Source organism: Neovison vison, chromosome 10, assembly GCF_020171115.1.
Source record: "Neovison vison isolate M4711 chromosome 10, ASM_NN_V1, whole genome shotgun sequence".
In the NCBI taxonomy this organism is placed as follows: Eukaryota; Metazoa; Chordata; class Mammalia; order Carnivora; family Mustelidae; genus Neogale; species Neogale vison.
Genome location: NC_058100.1, coordinates 53,325,669 through 53,344,488, shown reverse-complemented (window position 1 = coordinate 53,344,488; position 18,820 = coordinate 53,325,669). Strand labels below are relative to the sequence as shown.

The following is an 18,820-nucleotide window of genomic DNA, read 5'->3' as shown; positions in this document are numbered from 1 at the left end:
CAAATTTTTTACAGTAATTACATATTCTTTTTAATTAGAAATAATCAAAGTCCATTTTAAAACTACAGAAAAGTGCAATGCTTCTTTTTAGAGGTACAAAGTGATATCCTCAAACCTTTCCAATATTAACTCATGAGGTAGTAGAGCTGTGATTCATGTATAGAATGATGGCTTTGACATTTTACACTCCCATTGGTGAAATGAATAATACAGTGTCTTCCACCTCCAGAACTAGCTTCTAAGCTATCATCTTAGAGTCATCCGTTGGGACTCACCTCCCCACTGCTGTTCATGGGTCATCAAATCCAGCTCTTGGCTTTCTTAGTTGCCTGTGCTGTACAGTAATTCATTATTCTATATCTGGATTATAATAAATCCCTCTTTTTAAAAATGTTTTAAAAATTTTCTTAAAATTCAGGACTTGAACTCATGACCCAGAAATCAGAATCTGAGCTGAGATCAAGAGTCAGATGCTTAACTGAGCCACCCAGGTGCCCTGTAATAAATCCCTCTTAATTTTAATCTTTTGCTCTCCATTCTCCAATTCGTCCTGCTTTCCACTGTGGGATTAATCATCCTATAATTCCAATTTCATGAAGTTGTTTGTCAGCTGCAAACTCTTTACTGATTGTCTATTTCCCATCATCCAGCCCTAAAGCCCTCCTAATGGGAGCTTAATATTTATCACTTCTGATCAGATCACTCCATCTCCCCAGATGTGGTCACTACCATCCCTTTGCCATTTTTGTTCTGTTCTATTTATTTCCCTGCTCCTCTACTCCCAGACACACCAATCTATTCTTATATGGATCTCCCATAACACACATGCTTATATACAACCAAGTAACTATTTAACAGTAAATTGCTCATTTTCCTTCCAAGTGATTCTCGTGTATAAGTCTTTCCCCCAAGAAACCGAAAATGTTCTGGCCATCAAGAACCATGGTTTATCATTAACTGCTACACAGTGCACAGCACAGAAAAAAAAATACATGTACAATGTATTCAAAGGAGGCAGTTTGTAAAGGGGAGAGATCATTAGATTGTCCTTCTGGAGCTCTGGAAGTCTGGTCCAGCTTGCCCACTTCTTAACTAGCACTTTCCTAGGTAGGTCCTGGGCTATGTCCTGTTCACCCATTATCTTATTTAATTTGTTCATATGATGAAATTTCTCATCTCACCAACCCTTGTTTTCTTCTCAGAAAGAAAACAATATTATAAAATATTTAATATTATAAAATATTATTATAAAAATATTTTATTTTTTAAAAAAATATCAAATGTGAAAGTATTTTTTAAAAATGAGATGTATATATTAAAGAGCTATATATGATAGCTATGTATATATGATAGCTACTATTAGTCTTGAGAGCAGTTGAGAGCAGTTTCATCATAGTATAATGGGAAGGAAAGCAGATGTCAGAGGACCGGGGTTATCACTGACTTTCTGGTTGACCTGGGTTATCACTGGCCCTTCCTGGTTGACCTGGGTTATCACTGACTTCCTGGTTGACCTGGTTATCACTGACTCTTTCTGGATGACCTAGGTTATCACTGACTCCTCCTAGTTGGGAGATAATAACTCCATCACTCTCACAGCATTTCATTCATTCACTCACAAAAAAATGACCCATTCACACTTTGGCCACACATTTGGCCAAATGATTAAAACAAAACATACATTCAAAACAGTGTTCCAGTTCCCAAGGAGTTCACTATATATATATGTATTTTATATATATAACAAATACAGATACACCATGAAAACTGCCATATTTAGAAGAATCTACTAAGTCCTTCGTACTGAAACTCTATCTGCAAAGGTCAAGAAAGATAACGTTTGAGAGATGTCTAAAGAAAGTCTGAGGTTTCCAAGTGGAGAAAACAGTAACATTCGTGGTCTCACTTGAGAGAGGCCATAGTGCTGCTAAGGAACTTATGTTGCCAGTTCAGAATTTTTTCTCATTTCTTCAGAGGCAGACTTTCATTCTCCCCAGGATCCGGACTCCACCACTTCCACCCTCTCACTCTCAAAAGATAACAATGAATTCTAGTTTCTACAAGACTGAGAAGTCATCAGATGAGTCCTTTCTTAATTTCCCCTCTCCATGCCTAACAGTGACCTTCCATCACAACCATCATCTTCCTCTTCCCCTCTTGCCCCAATACCATTGTTTCTATATTACTCTCCGCCTGTATTTTTGTATCTCCTTTGCACTCCTCACCCATGTAGCCTTCCAAGGGCTGTGACCCTACGATATATGCCATCTTTCCATTTTCCAACATCTTCATTAAGGCCTCCCTGCCATTAGCATTTAATCAAGTCTCTTCCATTAACAACCCACCTCTCCATATACACAGTTTTCCTGTTCCCCATCTCTTGCACATACAGCACATCACCTTCTTCCCTGAACAGTCTACAGGATTATCTCCATTTTCTTTTCTTCCACTCTCCTTCAAGTCATTGCAGTACCATTTCCGCCCTTCCAATGTTATTGAAACTGCCTTTTTCCAGTTCACTGAAGATTTCCTTGTTAAATGTCTTCAGCTGATCCTCACAACACTGAACACTTCCTTGATTTTCATTATTTTCCCTGAGAATTGCTGTCGAATCTTCAAAATAGTATTTTATGTCATCTTCTCCAAGTACAACTCCCCATGCATGGTTTTAATTATCTTTTACGTGCTAACATCCAAATCTCAGCCCAATTTCCTTGAACTTCAGATACGTTGCATAATTCCTGTTCTGCTTAAGACTGTGAACTTTAATGTGGTCCATGGGAAATCATTTACAAGTTTTCTCTTTTTCTTTTTTTCCTCCTTTTCTTTTTACAAGTTTCTTTAAGAAGGGAAGTGATTGAATCACATCTGTGTTTTTAAAAAATGATTCACAGTAATGTAGAAAAACAGGCTCAAGGGATAAGAAATTGGAGGAAAGAGGACCAAAGTATCTACAAGGCATTCAAAAGAGCATGCTAGATAATGGAATGCTATATAAATTCTCCTTACCTTGAACGGAGGACTAGAGTCACTTGGTCGTGCAGAAAAGTCGAAGGAGATAATAAGATCAACTCCCCTCTGAGGTCTCAGGATCAAGGGGTATGGCAGGTTAAACGTGAGGCCACTGTCCACGACATGAATCTTTTTACTTTTGACATCCAGAGGCTCATATATTTGCTCAAATTCATCAGGATCTTTAAAAAGGAAAGAAACAAAAGAATGAATTAAGTGACCATTTAACATCATTTAGAGCATAAAGATATTTTTAATGTCAATTTGTGAGCATAATTTCATATGGTTAGGCCCTCAGGGGAGTCAGACAGAACTGGGCATGCGTCCTTCCTGCTTCAGCAACTGTAAATGAATCATTGTCTTTAACTCAGAGTTTCCACTTTCAGAATAAAGATCAAATAAGGGTGCTGTGAGGATGAAGTGGGATAATGCATAGAAAGTACTTAGTCAGACCCTGGCATTAACTCTAAGCTGTGATCATGATTCCTTTAACACTGTTACTTCACTTTACCTAGATCTTCACTGGCTTAAAAACATTCCCTCAGACATGATCTTGTTTTAAGTCATAACACACATGTGAGGTAGATGATATCTATTAATGAAGGATGAAATAAATTCATCTCTATTGTGACAGAACAGGGGAGTGGCGAAGTCTGAATGGATCCCTCACTGCATCTCCCAAAGTGACAGGAGTCCAAGGAAATAATCCAGTCAACACATTCAGCAGACATGTATTTTCTGCTATGACGTGGGCTCTATTCTAGATGCCGAACAAGATGCAAACTCCACTCTGACAGAGCACATGAATCAGTGACAAATAGCCAGTTCAGACAGTATTAAATACATTGCAGAAAATGACAGAGGGTCATATACAAGGAGTAACTTCAGTTGGATAATCAGTAGAGACCTCTTTGAGAAGAAGACCTTGAACTGAGACCATAAGATTAGTAATACAGAACCGGCCAACCAAAGATACAGGGGGATATTTTTTTCTAAGAAGGGGAAAGAGTCAAAGCAAAGGCCCTGAGGAAGAATCAGACTTGGTATGTCTGAGGAACAGCAAGAAGCCCAGTGTGGCTACAGTATTGGAGGAGAGTAGAATAAGGTGACAATGGGATCTGGAAGAAATCAGGGTCTAGAATTCATTTGTTTTAATAGAAAATGGCAGCGTGCTTCTCTTCACATTTATGTGTGGAGCTCCTCATTCACTTCCCAGGAAGAAGAGATGTGACCAGAACTGAACTGATTGAGCTGAATGAAATGACATGCAACTCTCATACATGTTCCATTAAGAAGAAGGCTGGAAAGTTCAAGAACAGAGTGAAGATGTTCATACTAGACATGTGTTACAATCTCTGAGAAAGCTCGCCATTTCCATTTGGTAAGCCTTTTCACAGAGGCACTAGTAAAAATTAGAGGACTGAACTGTGTTTATAAAATTCCCTATACAAGGTAGTCAACACCTATTTTCCAGGAAAATGGTCAGCACTAGGTGGGAATCCACTGTGTGTTAGTTTCCTCCATAAATTTCTAAATAAGAAATTTAGAAATCTTACTTAGATTTCTAAATCTAAATAACTCAGAGTTTAGTGTTATAGTTCTTAGGTTAAAGTTTCTGTGACGGATAGAAATTTAGACTCTTGGCTGGTAGCAAGAGTCTGACTATAATTCTCTCATAGTGAATTTTATTATGTTTAAGAGCAAGGGATCCCAAAGAAAGGCAAATCTTTAAATTCTTCCTGTCCCATTAAACCCACAATCCTTCTCATCATTAAAATATGAAACACACCAATGGAATAATTAGACTTGATGTTTATTCAGTGTGAATTGAAACAGTTCTAAATTCAATCTAGGTTTAGTTACTTAGGAAAATGTTATTACCCTTTAAATTTTACAGTTAACAGGGAAGCATGTGTGTTTTTTTCTCTTTGGTTTATTAAAATTTCTCACCCTTGGAATACTGAATAACAAGTGAATATTATAAACATATACCAGTGTGTTTAAGAATGAAGAGGAAAAAAGTTTACAGCTGAGGTGATTTGTACTACCCAGAGCTGGTAAATGAGAAAAGGTGTGAATGAATGGTCTTAAAAAAACAAATATGCTTAAAAAAAAAAAAAAAGTATGGGGGAGTGGTTTAGACAAGAATAAGGTCATACATTTGAATGTATGGCTGAATGGAAAGACCAGGTTAAAAAAAAAAAGTCTTGCTATATCCAAGGTGAATGAGTAGGCCAACAAGGAGAGAAAAGAGAAATTGTTCGGTAAATAAATATCTCCAGGTTAATTCTCCTTTCTTATTAAGTATGTGTGGATTGTAATGAGAAAGTACTTTGCTACCAGCTGAAAGTCTAAATTTCTATTCATCACAAAAACCTGAACCTAAGAACTGTAACACTGAAAAAATATATATATTCTCAAACATGATTTTAGTATTTACTCCTCTGAAATGTTTATTGTTTAAAAATTACATATGGCGGTGCCTTTCAAATAAATAAATAAAATCTTTTAAAAATTACATATGTAAAAAATTTTAAAAATACAACATTACATATGTAAACTTTTTAAAGGTGAGCAATTGTGGGTCTTTGTCTTTTATTAATTTTAAATATTTGACTAAGAAGCTGGATATTAATTACTTGGGTACTTTAATTTCTCCTAAAAGTAGATTATTTATTTTGAGTGTCTCTCATGTATTAGAAATTTCATAGATGAGATTTAGTATCCTTCTAAGACTCTTACAAAAGAGGTATGATTAGTGTTGTTTGAAGGATAAGGAAGCTAAGACCCAAGAGGTCCATTTTTGCACAGTGAGAGTCAGGATTCGAAGCCAGGCCCAGGTCTAAAATGTCTGGACCGTGTGTCAGGCGGTTATTTTAGTAACTGCTGGGGCCATAGAACTGAAAAGGCTTAAAATGGATAACTTAAGAAGCAGCGATTACAGTGTAGAGAAGCTAAACACATGCAGTTGTCAATCATTAAAACCACATTAATATGGGTCTTTAATCACAAGTAAACACAAACGTATTAAAAACACATTAGTGACACTATTTTTTTTTACAATGCAGTGATTTTCCCTAATATAATAAACTATAATGACAGTTCACAAATATTTTTCTTTGGCTTCCAACAGTGGGTGCTTTTTTTGAATTTTAGCTAAAAGATTTGCCAAAATAGACCATTTCTCTCATATTCTGTTTGTTATGCTCCTTCTCATCATGAAACTGGTCGGCTCCTTTTCTCCTCTTTTATATCCAAGATAAAAAAAAAAACAAAAAAACAGTCATATATCCAAGATAATATCTAAGAGACAAATCATGATGTCGCCAATTCCCAGCTCCGGCTGGTAGCTAAACACCATGGTTCCACCCTTCTAAATAAACTGACAGGAAGTAGTGTTTCTTCACTGTGTTGCAAACAACAGTTTTGCAAGATATTAACAGATGTTCTGTACACAAAATAAGAGCATCATGAATAGGTTTGAGAAGTAGATGATCAATAGCTTAAAGTAATACTCAGTGATATTGTGTGTTTCCTAGTCTCACTATGCTTTGGGCTAACTCCTCTTTCTAACGTAGATGCTTCTTAAAAAAAAAAAATGCTGCTTTAATCTTCACCAGAAGTCTCTAAGATAGGTTATTTCTATTATTTCTATTTTGTAAGGAAACTTGGAGTAAATAGCGAGGACTGTTGCAACCTCTCTGTCCAACGGTTCCAGGTTCCATCGGGACCAGGGGCCTTGGTTTTTAGTTTGGCTCTACTTTTCTATCATTGTTAACTCAGGTTTATGCTAAGTAACTGCTCAAGACTGTCCTGCTAATAAATGTCCCAGCCAGGATTCAAAAGAATGCCAGGCTGCTTTTCAAGTACTATCTTGAGGCACCGTGAGCAGGGCTGCTTAAATTCATTAGAGTATCCCACTGCATTGTGAAGAAGGGGGTGGAGTTAGTTCTTCCAAATTTATTTGAACTTGACCCTGATTTATTGTATGACGTCTACTAGAATGTCCGAGAGAGTCTGATAAATCCCACTATGGGAATATCCTCCCACAGTTTAAAGCATACATGGTTTCTAAACCTGTAAATGAATTAATCAGGTTCTTTGTTAGGGATGGAAACATGCTGTGTTTTATAATTATGTACCATTTCCTTAAAAGCAGTTCGCCTTTGGATATTTGCAATGGTCATTTTAAAAAAAAAAGATATTTATTTATTTGAAAGAGAGAGAGAGAGCACAAGCAGAGGGAGCAGGAGAGGGAGAACAGACTACCTGCTCAGCAGGGAGTCTGATGTGGGGCTCAACCTGGGACCCTGGGATCACGACAGCCAGAGGCAGAGGCTTAACTGACTGAGCCACCCAGGCGCCCCTGCAATGGTCATTTTATAAATACCTCACATAGATTCAATTTACAATGTACAAAAACGTTTGGATGCTTGTGTATTGAACTCTGGCCCAAATTAACACATGCCTCGATTTTTTATTCCAGATGGTATCTGTCACAGCAAGTAACATAAACACAAAAGTAAACAGGAAAGAAGCCACATAAATAATGCACAGCTTCTCTGAAATTAAGTTCTGAAAGGTATACAACAATTCTGAAGTAAACAAATGAGAGAATTCCCTCATCTTATTATTTCTCTTATTTTCAAAAGATTGTCTACAAGGTGAAGTAATAGACACAATAATGGCACCACTTTTTTCTCATCTTAGGTGGAGAGATTGTTTTAATTCTAAGGTACTGAAATTTTAATCTGTACAACCAAAATCATCATAGGGTAAACTAAAATGTAAGATTTTCCTAATATAATATCTGGATAAGATAAAAATCTCTATTTCTTTGTTGTGTGATGGGAGTACAAAAATGAGCAAAATAACCTTAATGTTCTAATTGAACTATAGTATTTTTAACTATATAATAAACAGAGTTTTTAAAAACGATTATTTATTTATTTGAGAGAGAGAGAGAGAGAGTATGAGTGGGGGGAGCGGTAGGAGGAGAGGCAGAGAAGCAGACTCCCCACTGATCACAGAACCTGATGCAGGGCTCGACCCCATAGCCTTGAGATCACAACCTGGCTCAACTGCCTGAGTCACCCAGGTGCCCCTGTATAATAAACAGAAGTTTTAATGAAGACTTTATGAACCAAGATGATTAAATATTATGATACATTTTTTAACTTTTAGCTCCACACACAGGGTTAGTCTAAAACTTAGAAATGATCAGGAAATAGACAGGGTCTACTTCATGAGGACCTGCCTGAGAGAGCACTAATCAATTTAGTAAATCCAGTCTAAGATACAGTCATTTCAAACAATGTTAGTCAGTAAATTATAAATTTGAATGAACTCATGATTGACCTGACTAGACTCTTGATTAGCATCTATATGCCATACACATTTTTTCCCAATTGAATATATACAGAGTGAGTGAAATAGAATTTCTATGAGATACAACATTAAGAAATTAAATTTTATTTTATTTTTAATTGAAAACAATATTAGGTTAACACATTCCAAAATAAGTCAACAAAAGAATAAACATTCTTTCAATGTAATATCGTATTCCGAGATAAAATTTTCTACTTCCTCCTTTTACTTATGATAACTGTCCATGAGGCTTCTTTCAAAGGGTACCCAATAAAGAAAGGAGTCAGACCAGGTGACATGGAACTATATTCTCCAAATATCATGGAGAGGAGAAGTGAGGAACATGTCCCCACTGATCCACAGTTCCATCAGAATCGGGGTTGTTGGGTGTCAGTTTTATTCTACGTTTCCATTATTCTTAACTAAAATATATAAATCCTTCCAAGAATCAAAACTTCAAGGAAAGGTCAAGAGCTGATTTCAATTTTTATGAGAGCTAGGATTACATGTGTACTGTGGACGACTGAATCCTTCATACCAAATGCATGGCAAGTCCTCTGCAAACACTCCGTGAATGTACGAACAGACAAAAGAAGGAAGATGAAAATGAAGTACACTTTGAAAATAGGTGGAAATAATGAAAAGACATTCCTTAAGGTTGCCAAATTAATCCACTACAAATACAAGATGCTATTAAATTGGAATTTCAGACACATAACAAATAACGGTTTAGTACAAGTAGGTCCCAAATGTTGCAAGGGCCACAGTTACACTACATACATACACATATATATATGGTTTGGAATTCAAATTTAAGTAGGCCTGCTGTATTTGATCCAGCAACCCAAACACCTCTCAGTCTGCATAAAATATTGCAAAACCACCAAGGAGTTGTTAAAATGCGGAGTGCAGGAGCAAAGGGGTACAAACCACAGGAGCTATTCTGGGTAACTCTATCAAAGTCCTAACATAAAACAGATGTAATATAGTACACAGAAAGAAAACTTCCATTTGACATCAGCAAAACAATGACTAACAAACACGGGGCTGTGGGGAAGGGAGCTCAGCAGAAAGGAAAAGCTTCTGAGCAACACTGAGGTCTGTGACCCCATTCTAGCTCAGCGGAGAACTGTAGGCAATGAGAATGACTTTCTTTGATCTCTCTTTTCTTTAGAGTAAAATGACTATAAAGATTCTTGCTAGTTCTAAATGACCTCTGAGATGATTTTTTTAATGGCCACCATCATTCATCCACAAAGCCCGAGTTTCTAAGGAAGACACATTTAATGGGTATCATAATGGCAATAAGCATAATCGTGAGCCTTAAGACAAATGAGGTCAATGATGAATGGGCAAGGGTGTTGGTTTTTTTTTTTTAATTTTGGATGAATTTTAAAATGGATATTGACTCTATCATGAATAGACTTCTATCACTGTTAATACGAAAGGGTGTAGATTGCAGGTATATAATCATACCATACCTTACATCCTAGACTTGGATGCCATGAACGTCATGCAAAGTGTAGTGAGTTTCTATTCCTCTTGTTTAAACAACACGGGAAACCTTTGCTTTTTGCAATGTCCCTTAAGCTCAAGCAACGAATGGAAACAGCACTACCAGAAACACCACCAAACCTAAAGCCACATCCTAATTTCCACAAATATTTTATAGGCATGCTTAACCAAAGAGCAGAAGAAAGGGTTTTGGAAAAATCCCACTTAACGTTTCCAAAGCATCCTGTTGACGCCCTTAAGCAGAAATGACGGAGAAACAACAACTAGGCAGTTAACAGAAAAATGCTGGTTTGATGAAGTAGGAAGATTTTAGATGACAGGATCATTATAAGAAGGATTATTATGTATTGATTAGTCACAAAGGCAAATGAAACTTTTAATCCGAAACATTCATGGAACTTGAAGAATAAAGGGAATATTCCTTGGAATCTGACAAAGTAACAAACACGACAGTGAGGTTCTTACCATCTGGCCTTAAGGAAGTTACCTAACATTTCTGAGAACCAGAGGGACAGGCCCAGGAGCTTCATGGACAGAGACTGGTGAAGTAAAAACTCCACTTGAAACCCTGCGTAGCAGGCATTCTCCAGCTGTGGCACACAGCTGGGCTAAGGACCACATGAACCAGAATCCCATACATGCCAGTTCTGCTGAGACCTGCCCTTTGCCAAGGAAAAACACCCACAGGAGATTCAAAAGAGGAAATGAGACAGAGACTACATTTCTGCCATTTCCACTGCCAAGCATGGTTGTGGGGGCGTCTGTGGGGGTGATTCTGAAGTGTTTTTTGAATCATTCCTGGAAGCTCAGCCTGGAGCTTGCTCTTCCAAGCCTTGGAACAACTTTGTAAACACCTAATTCTCTACTTTAAACCCCTCTCAGTTAAACAAGGGAGACGGCTTCCTGTTTTGTGAGTGAACCTTGTCCAATACAGAGAGGATCTAAGGTCCCTCCTCAGTGTGTCAGTGCAAATTTTCTATGCTGACATAACCATGCCATTTCCTGTCCAATGAATGTTTTTCTTCCAAAATAGAACAGTACTTTGGAGTAATTTTGAATTAAACAGATGTTGCTGTAAGCGAATACAAATGGAGAGATACTGACAATAATCAAAAGGCTTCTCCCTAGAAAGGAATAAAGAGCTCCTCAATTAGCTTCCATGGATTATGTTTTGTGTGCTTACCTGCTACAGCTGTATCCAATTCATCTTCATCCAAGGATTCCTGTGTCATGAAGTCTTTCAGAGGAGACATTGGATAGGATGTGTTGAGATTCAAGCCCAACATGAAGTTGTGCACTTTCCCAGCACGTCCTTCTCTGGTGTTGAATAAAGTTGAATCACTCACCAAAGCCATTATCATACGATGGACCCAACTTGCTTGATTATCATTGTGGTACTCCCTTTTAGCATCTTCATTTTCAGTGCCTAAGGAAAAAAAGCCAGAACATTATACAAATTCCCAAGTCCATTTAAAAACAAAAAACAAAAATCATAAAACAAAAAACTTTGAATAAATACCCAGTAGTATAATTGTGGGGCATAGGGTAGTTCTATTTTTAACTTTTTGAGGAATCTCGATACTGTTTTCCAGAGTGGCTGCACCAGTTTGCATTCCCACCAATAGTGCAGGAGGGTCCCCTTTCTCCACATCCTCACCAACATCTGTCATTTCCTGACTGGTTAATTCTGACCATCATGTTTTGATTTGTATTTCCCTGATGCCGAGTGATGTTGAGTATTTTTTTCATGCATCTGTTAGCCATTTGAAGGGCACAGGCACCCCAATGTTTATAGCATCAATGTCTACAATAGCCAAACTATGGAAAAAGGCCAGATGTCTATCGACAGATAAATGGATAAAGAAGATGTGGTACACATATGTATAGAATGGAATGCTACTCAGCCATCAGAAAGAATGAAATCTTACCATCTGTAATGGCATGGTTGAAACTACAGTGCATTATGCTAAGTGAAATAAGTCAGAGAAAGACAAATACCATATGATTTCACTCATATGTGGAACTTTAGAAACAGAAAGATGAACATAGGGGAAGGGAAGGAAAAATAAGACAAAATCAGAGAGAGAGACAAACCATAAGAGACTCTTAACTATAGCAAACAAACTAAGGGTTGATGGAGGAGTGGTGGGTGGGGGTATGGGGTAACTGGGTGATGGACATTAAGGACGACACTGTAGGGACCTATTTTACTATCCCTGCTCCCCTTCCCCCAGGGGACTTAAAAACAAGTCCCAGAAACGAGCTCCAGGTGTGGAGGCCAAGAAAAACAAGACTGTACCCACCTCGAGTCTAGCCCTGACAGAAGTACCGCCATCTTGGCAAGGCAAAAGTTGGCACTTTGCACTGTAAGAGTGGGTTAGCATAAGAATGGCCATCCTGAAGGCCGGGAAGTCATTTTACTGAGCGTCCCTAACCAGCCCACAGGGCACACGTAACTTGAGATAAGAGAAAGTAGCTAAAATCTAAGAAACAACTTAATCATATACCACCAGGGCGGTTAGGCGATGGCGCCACAGAGACCAGATGTTAAAGAAAAACAAATAGTTAACTTGCAGAGATCACAATCCTGCAAGACAGGAGTCTCCCTTGGTTTGCAAGTGTCCTGGTGATTTACAACAAAAAGGATACCTCTTCAATGGTCCAATTTCCAGAGACAAATGGCTCAGTTCCTCAAGGCCTAAGGTCGCCCTCCCCACCATAAAACTGAAGGAGGCTGAGGCAGAAGGAAATGTAAATAAAGTTAAATTTCTTCTAAACCTGAATCTCATTTAACCACTAGGATGGCTCCAGGGATGATGATGGGGTGGCAAGAGGTTAAACAAAGTTAAACTGTCAAAGTGGGGCGCAAGATATGTATGTAGCCATGAAGAAGTGCCTTGAAAATGCTATATAAACCCTTGGCTTTGAGTGCTCGGGGTCCTTGTTGAAACCCGCTGCGCCGGGCAGATACTTGGACCCCAGCTAGCTGGAAATAAACCTCACGGTGTGACTTGCATTATCGAGAATGTCCTCTGTCTAATTGAGGGGTGGACGACTCCGTACCCTAACAGGCACGTGACGCAATGAGCACTGAGTGTTACCGGCAACAGATGAATCACTAAATTCTATCCCTGAAATTAATAATATACTGGATGTTAACTAAATTGAATTTAAATAAACATTAAAAAAAATCTTTGGCAACTGAATGTTAAGATTAATAGTGAAGCTCTATGGCTTTTGATTCAACAAACATTTATTTGTCTAAATTAGTACAGCAAATATTTCAGTTAATCATTTTTGTTCTTAAGATGTTCCTAATTTACTCTTCACCTATAGTCAGTCTATAGGTTGTGTTCTTGATGTGTTACTTGGTCTATTCTTACATTTCCAGGCAAACTTCTACTTTTCCCTTTCTGTCCTCTAGTCCTTTCCTTCCTTTTCTCTGCCTACACACACACAACACACACACACACACAGGAAAATTCCATGGAGCTAATCCTCTCCTCTCCATTACTCAGTTTCCTCCCCTATCCTGTTTAGTAAACATGCAGAAATCACGCAAACGGAGACAACTGAAGGATTCAACACACGTATCTGCTGCTCAGTAAACACTCTGTGAACAGTCATTTATTTCATCCTTGCTTATAAAGTCAGGAATTTAAAACCATGTAATTTAAACACATGCTTTCAACATGTCTTAAAATTCAGCAATCTTCCAGAAGGGGCAGTTTTGAATGGCTTTTCCCTTAAAACCTGTGCCCATATCACCCCTGCTGGGAAGCCGCCCTGTGTCGTTGTTTAGAACATTGGTTTCAGAGTCAGACAGTCTGGATTTCAATCCTCTCTGCACCGCCTACCAGTTTCGGTAACTCTTCTCTGCCTTCATTTCCTCATCAGGACACCTCGCCGTACTGGTGCGAGGATGAACTGAGACAGTCCACTCATGTACCTCTCTTAGGAAAATGCCTGGCCTGTCACCGATTCGTTAGAAACATGGGCTAATAGTAGAGATACTGGTGGCACCGGCAGCAGCGGCCTCATTGGCATCAGTATTACTCATTCATAATCCAAGCTGAGGAACGCTGGGTGGTGGAGGATAATTTCACCTGCCAGCATCCCTCTATTCAGATTTCTGGGAACTCTGTACAAATAGACACACATATATAAAACTGCATCTGTGTGTATTTGAGAAAAAAGAAAGTCTATGTTCAAATTTCATAATTTCTAATCCGTGTTAACTAGACATACATAAAATCGTAAGACATACTGACTTTTTTTAATCTAAAAAAAATCCAAAGATTGGCTTAACTGAGCTGAGTAAATGAACAGACCTGATTCAGAGGACTACATACTCACAAAAAAAAATATATGTATTCTTCTACTCCCACACTTATCTAAAGCAAAATATGACAAAGAAAATCTTTCACAAGAACAAATTGGGCTTTAAAGTGAATGATTCAGGGGTGCCTGGGTGGCTCAGTCAGTCACGCGACTGACCCTTGGTTCAGCTCAGGTTGCCGTCTCAGGGTCATGACATCGAGACCTGCATCAGGTTTCGTGCTTAACTCAGTCTGCTTGGGACTCTTTCTCCCTCTCCCTCTGAGCACACACGTGCATGCACCCTCTCTCTCTCAGATAAATAAATCTTTTTAAAAAAATATAGTGAGTGACTTATATTTTCTGGTTACATAGGATACAAAGAAGATACCAATTATTTTCCAAATATTTGGAGCTTCCTCCTACTCCTCCTCCTTCCTCTCCTCTTCTTCCCTTTTCCTTCTTCTTCACCATCATAAGTATCATCATTGTTATTATTATTAAATAAGCCTCACTTCTCTACCAGAAGAAGATCTACTTTCCTTATGAGATATTTGGAAATGGCATCATTTGTGGGACAAGCCCAGCAGTCAACAGATAAATGATCTCACTGCTTTTTAGTTATAGTACCAAGTTAACTATTCTTTGCATAGCCTTTTACTTAAAGCTCTTTGTATGCATTTGAAATCTGATAATAATAACAATCCTATGAGAGCCGGTAAAATGATGCCAGTATAGATTTAAAGAAACTAAAGTTTAAAATTCTTAAAGACCTTGCTCAAAATCGTATGATGAAAAACGAAGATATCTCAAGAGAAGGAGGAGACAAGCCACAGACTGGGAGAAAATATTTGCAAAAGACACATCTGATAAAGGACTGTCATCCAAAATACACAAAGAACCCTCAGAATTCAACAATAAGAAAACAAACATCCCGACTAAAAAATGGCCAAAGAACTTAACAGACATCCCACCAAAGAGGACACATAAATGGCAAGTAAGCATATGAAAAGATGCTCCATGTCATATGTCACCAGGGAAATACAAATTAGAACATCAATGAGATAACACCACACCTCTATTAGAAACACCAAAATCCTAAATACTGACATCACAGAATGCTGGTGAGGATGTGAAGCAACAGGAACACTCACGCATGCTCGTGGGAATGCCAAACAGGACAGACACTTTATCCAGCATTCATGTTTCTTGGTTTTTACCCAAAGGAGATGAAAACACATCCACACAAAAATCTGAACATGGATGTTTATAGCAGCTTTATAATTGCCAAAACTTGGAAGCAAATAAGATGTTCTTCAATAGGTGAATGGATAAATAAGCTGGTCCATTCAGACCACGGAGTGTTATTTGGTGATTTAAAAAAAGGAGCCATGAAAAGTCATGGAGGAAACTCGAATGCATATTCCTAAGTGAAAAAGAAGCTGATCTGAAGAGGCTATATACTGTATGATTCTAACAATCTGAGTTCTGGAAAAGGCAAAACTGTGGAGAGAGTAAAAAGATCAATTGTTGCCTGACATTAGGTGGGGAGGTAGAGGAATAAATAAACAGACCACAGAGAAACTTTGGGCAGTGGAACTGCTCTTATGAAGCTATAATGCTAGATACGTGTCATTCTACATTTGTGAAAACCTACAGAATGAATGATAGCAAGAGTAAACCCTAAAGTTTGAACTTTGGGTGACAAGGATGTGTCAATGTAGTTTCATAGATTGTAATAAATGTAACACTCTGATATAGGATGTTGACAGTGGGGGAGGCTCTCCGTGTATAGGTATAAGAAATATATGGGAACTCTGTTCTTTTTGCTCAATTTTGTTGTAAATCTAAAACTACTCCAAAGAAGTTGAAAATAGGGCTATCCTACAACCCAGCAATTGCACTACTGGGTATTTACCCCAAAGATAACAAATGTAGTAATCCAAAGGGGCACGTGCACCACAATGTTTATAGCAGCAATGCCCACAATAGCCAAACTCTGTTAAGAACCTAGATGTCCATCAACAGATGAATGGATAAAGTAGATGTGGTGTGTACAAACACACACACAGTAGAATACTATGCAGCCATCAAAAAACCCAGAATCTTGCCATTTGCAATGATATAGATGGAACTAGAGGGTATTATGCTAAGTGAAATAGTTCAGCAGTCAGAGAAAGAAAATTATTATATGATCTTTTTTTTTTAAAGATTTTATTTATTTATTTGACAGAGAGAGCACAAGTAGGCAGAGAGGCAGGCAGAGAGAGAGGAGGAAGCAGGCTCCCTGCTGAGCAGAGAGCCTGATGTGGGACTCGATCCCAGGACCCTGAGATCATGACCTGAGCCAAAGGCAGCGGCTTAACCCACTGAGCCACCCAGGCGCCCAAAAAAATTATTATATGATCTTACTGATATGAGGAATTTGAAAAACAAGACAGAGTATCATAGGGGAAGGAAGGGAAAAATGAAACAAGACAAAACCAGAGAGGCAGACAAACCATAAAAGACTCCTAATCTCAGGAAACAAACTGAGGGTCGCTGGAGTGAAGGTGGGTGGGAAGGAGGGGTGGCTGGGTGACGGGTACTGGGGAGAGTATGTGCTATAGTGAGTGCTATGAATTGTGTAAGACTGATGATTCACAGACCTGTACCCCGAAACAAATAATATATTATATGTTAATTTTAAAAAGGAAAAAAAATGAATACTAAGAACTAATGAATCCCTAAGAACATCCTGAATCTAATTCTCTAATCTAGGCTGGTACTAAAACCAAAGTAGGCATGTTCAAAGGGCTTTTGAATTTCTCAACCTTAAGATAAGCAGGGGTGATCAAATGTACTGACGATCTACAGCAATTTTCTTAATAATTAACAAGCCATTATTACACCTACCTGACAGTCCCTCTATCAATGCACATTAATTCTAGAAATGTTAGGCATACACTGTTTATCTCATTTGTATCACTAGTACCCTTCATTAAAAGGAAATTCAAATTTTTTTTAAAAAAAAGACCTAAACAACTAAAAAAAATTAAAGTTAAATGTATGAAGGAGCTAGAATGAGGACAGAGTTCTTTCCAGGGCAGAGATCCTTCAAGATTCCTGCCTAATAAATGGAATTAGGCCAATCATGGGCTGTGTGAAGCAGCAGGCAGTGGGCAAACAGGGACCGAAGGGGAGACTGGGAGCAGGGGCCAAACCTTGTGCCTGGTTGAAAGTTTTGTCTGCCTAGGACAGGGTTAATTTTTAAGAATTTTTTTTTTTTTTTTAACAAGAAACTACAGGCTGGCCAAGCTGTGGGCTTGTGTAGCTATTTCCCAGAGAAGGTGCCTTTCCTCTAGTTTATACAAACTCATTTTCATTTTAATGTTTGGTTCAGCAAGGATAAAACAGGCTCTTCCAATATCCACACTGTGGTGGGGGGAAATAATGAATTTGGAGCAAGAAAACCTTTCACATCTTCTAAAATCTAGATGCTTATATTCACAGGGTCATAGGATGTTTACCCAGTTGTTATATAACGAAAAATCATTCCATTTTACCATATAACATTTGCAACAAATATTCCTGAACCTCACCTTATCCCTGACCCGACTTCACTGGTCCTGATCCAACCAAGCTGAAAACTGCCTTGTCAAAATGTGAAAGAACTCACACTTACAAATAATGTCTACGATAAAAATTTCTTAATCTTTATTAAAAAAAAATTTCTTGGTAATTTCATCCCACTTCATCGTCGCTGACGTCTTCCTAAGAGATGGATTGCTGAAAATGGGATAAGGCTCAGGGATGGACTGAGAATAATTTTTTACATGACACTGTATCAATAATAAAATTTTTACAGGTGAAATTTTAATTTTTTTTTAAATTTTTTATTTTTTATAAACATATATTTTTATCCCCAGGGGTACAGGTCTGTGAATCACCAGGTTTACACACTTCACAGCACTCACCAAAGCACATACCCTCCCTAATGTCCATAATCCCACCCCCCTTCTCCCTACCCCCCTCCCCCCAGCAAACCACATTGTTTTGTGAGATTAAGAGTCACTTATGGTTTGTCTCCCTCCCAGTCCCATCTTGTTTCATTTATTCTTCTCCTACCCACTTAAGCCCCCATGTTGCATCACCACTTCCTCATATCAGGGAGATCATATGGTAGTTGTCTTTCTCTGCTTGACTTATTTCGCTAAGCATGATACGCTCTAGTTCCATCCATGTTGTCGCAAATGGCAAGATTTCATTTCTTTTGATGGCTGCATAGTATTCCATTGTGTATATATACCACATCTTCTTGATCCATTCATCTGTTGATGGACATCTAGGTTCTTTCCATAGTTTGGCTATTGTGGACATTGCTGCTATAAACATTCGGGTGCACGTGCCCCTTTGGATCACTACGTTTGTATCTTTAGGGTAAATACCCAGTAGTGCAATTGCTGGGTCATAAGGCAGTTCTATTTTCAGCATTTTGAGGAACCTCCATGCTGTTTTCCAGAGTGGTTGCACCAGCTTGCATTCCCACCAACAGTGTAGGAGGGTTCCCTTTTCTCCGCATCCTCGCCAGCATCTGTCATTTCCTGACCTGTGGATTTTAGCCATTCTG

At 38.3% G+C, this 18,820-nt stretch overlaps 1 protein-coding gene across 3 annotated transcripts in view; it reads right to left on the bottom strand.

Moving 5' to 3' along the window:
- Positions 1 to 18,820, bottom strand: part of PLA2G4A (phospholipase A2 group IVA) — a 165,907-nt gene that overhangs the window by 19,696 nt on the left and 127,391 nt on the right. For all 3 annotated transcript variants that reach the window (XM_044267307.1, XM_044267308.1, XM_044267309.1), the window contains 2 exons: positions 11,078 to 11,320; positions 3,010 to 3,194 (listed from right to left, as the gene is read on the bottom strand). In XM_044267307.1, coding sequence (XP_044123242.1) covers positions 3,010 to 3,194; positions 11,078 to 11,320 — 428 coding nt within the window. The remainder of the gene's footprint in view (positions 1 to 3,009; positions 3,195 to 11,077; positions 11,321 to 18,820) is intronic.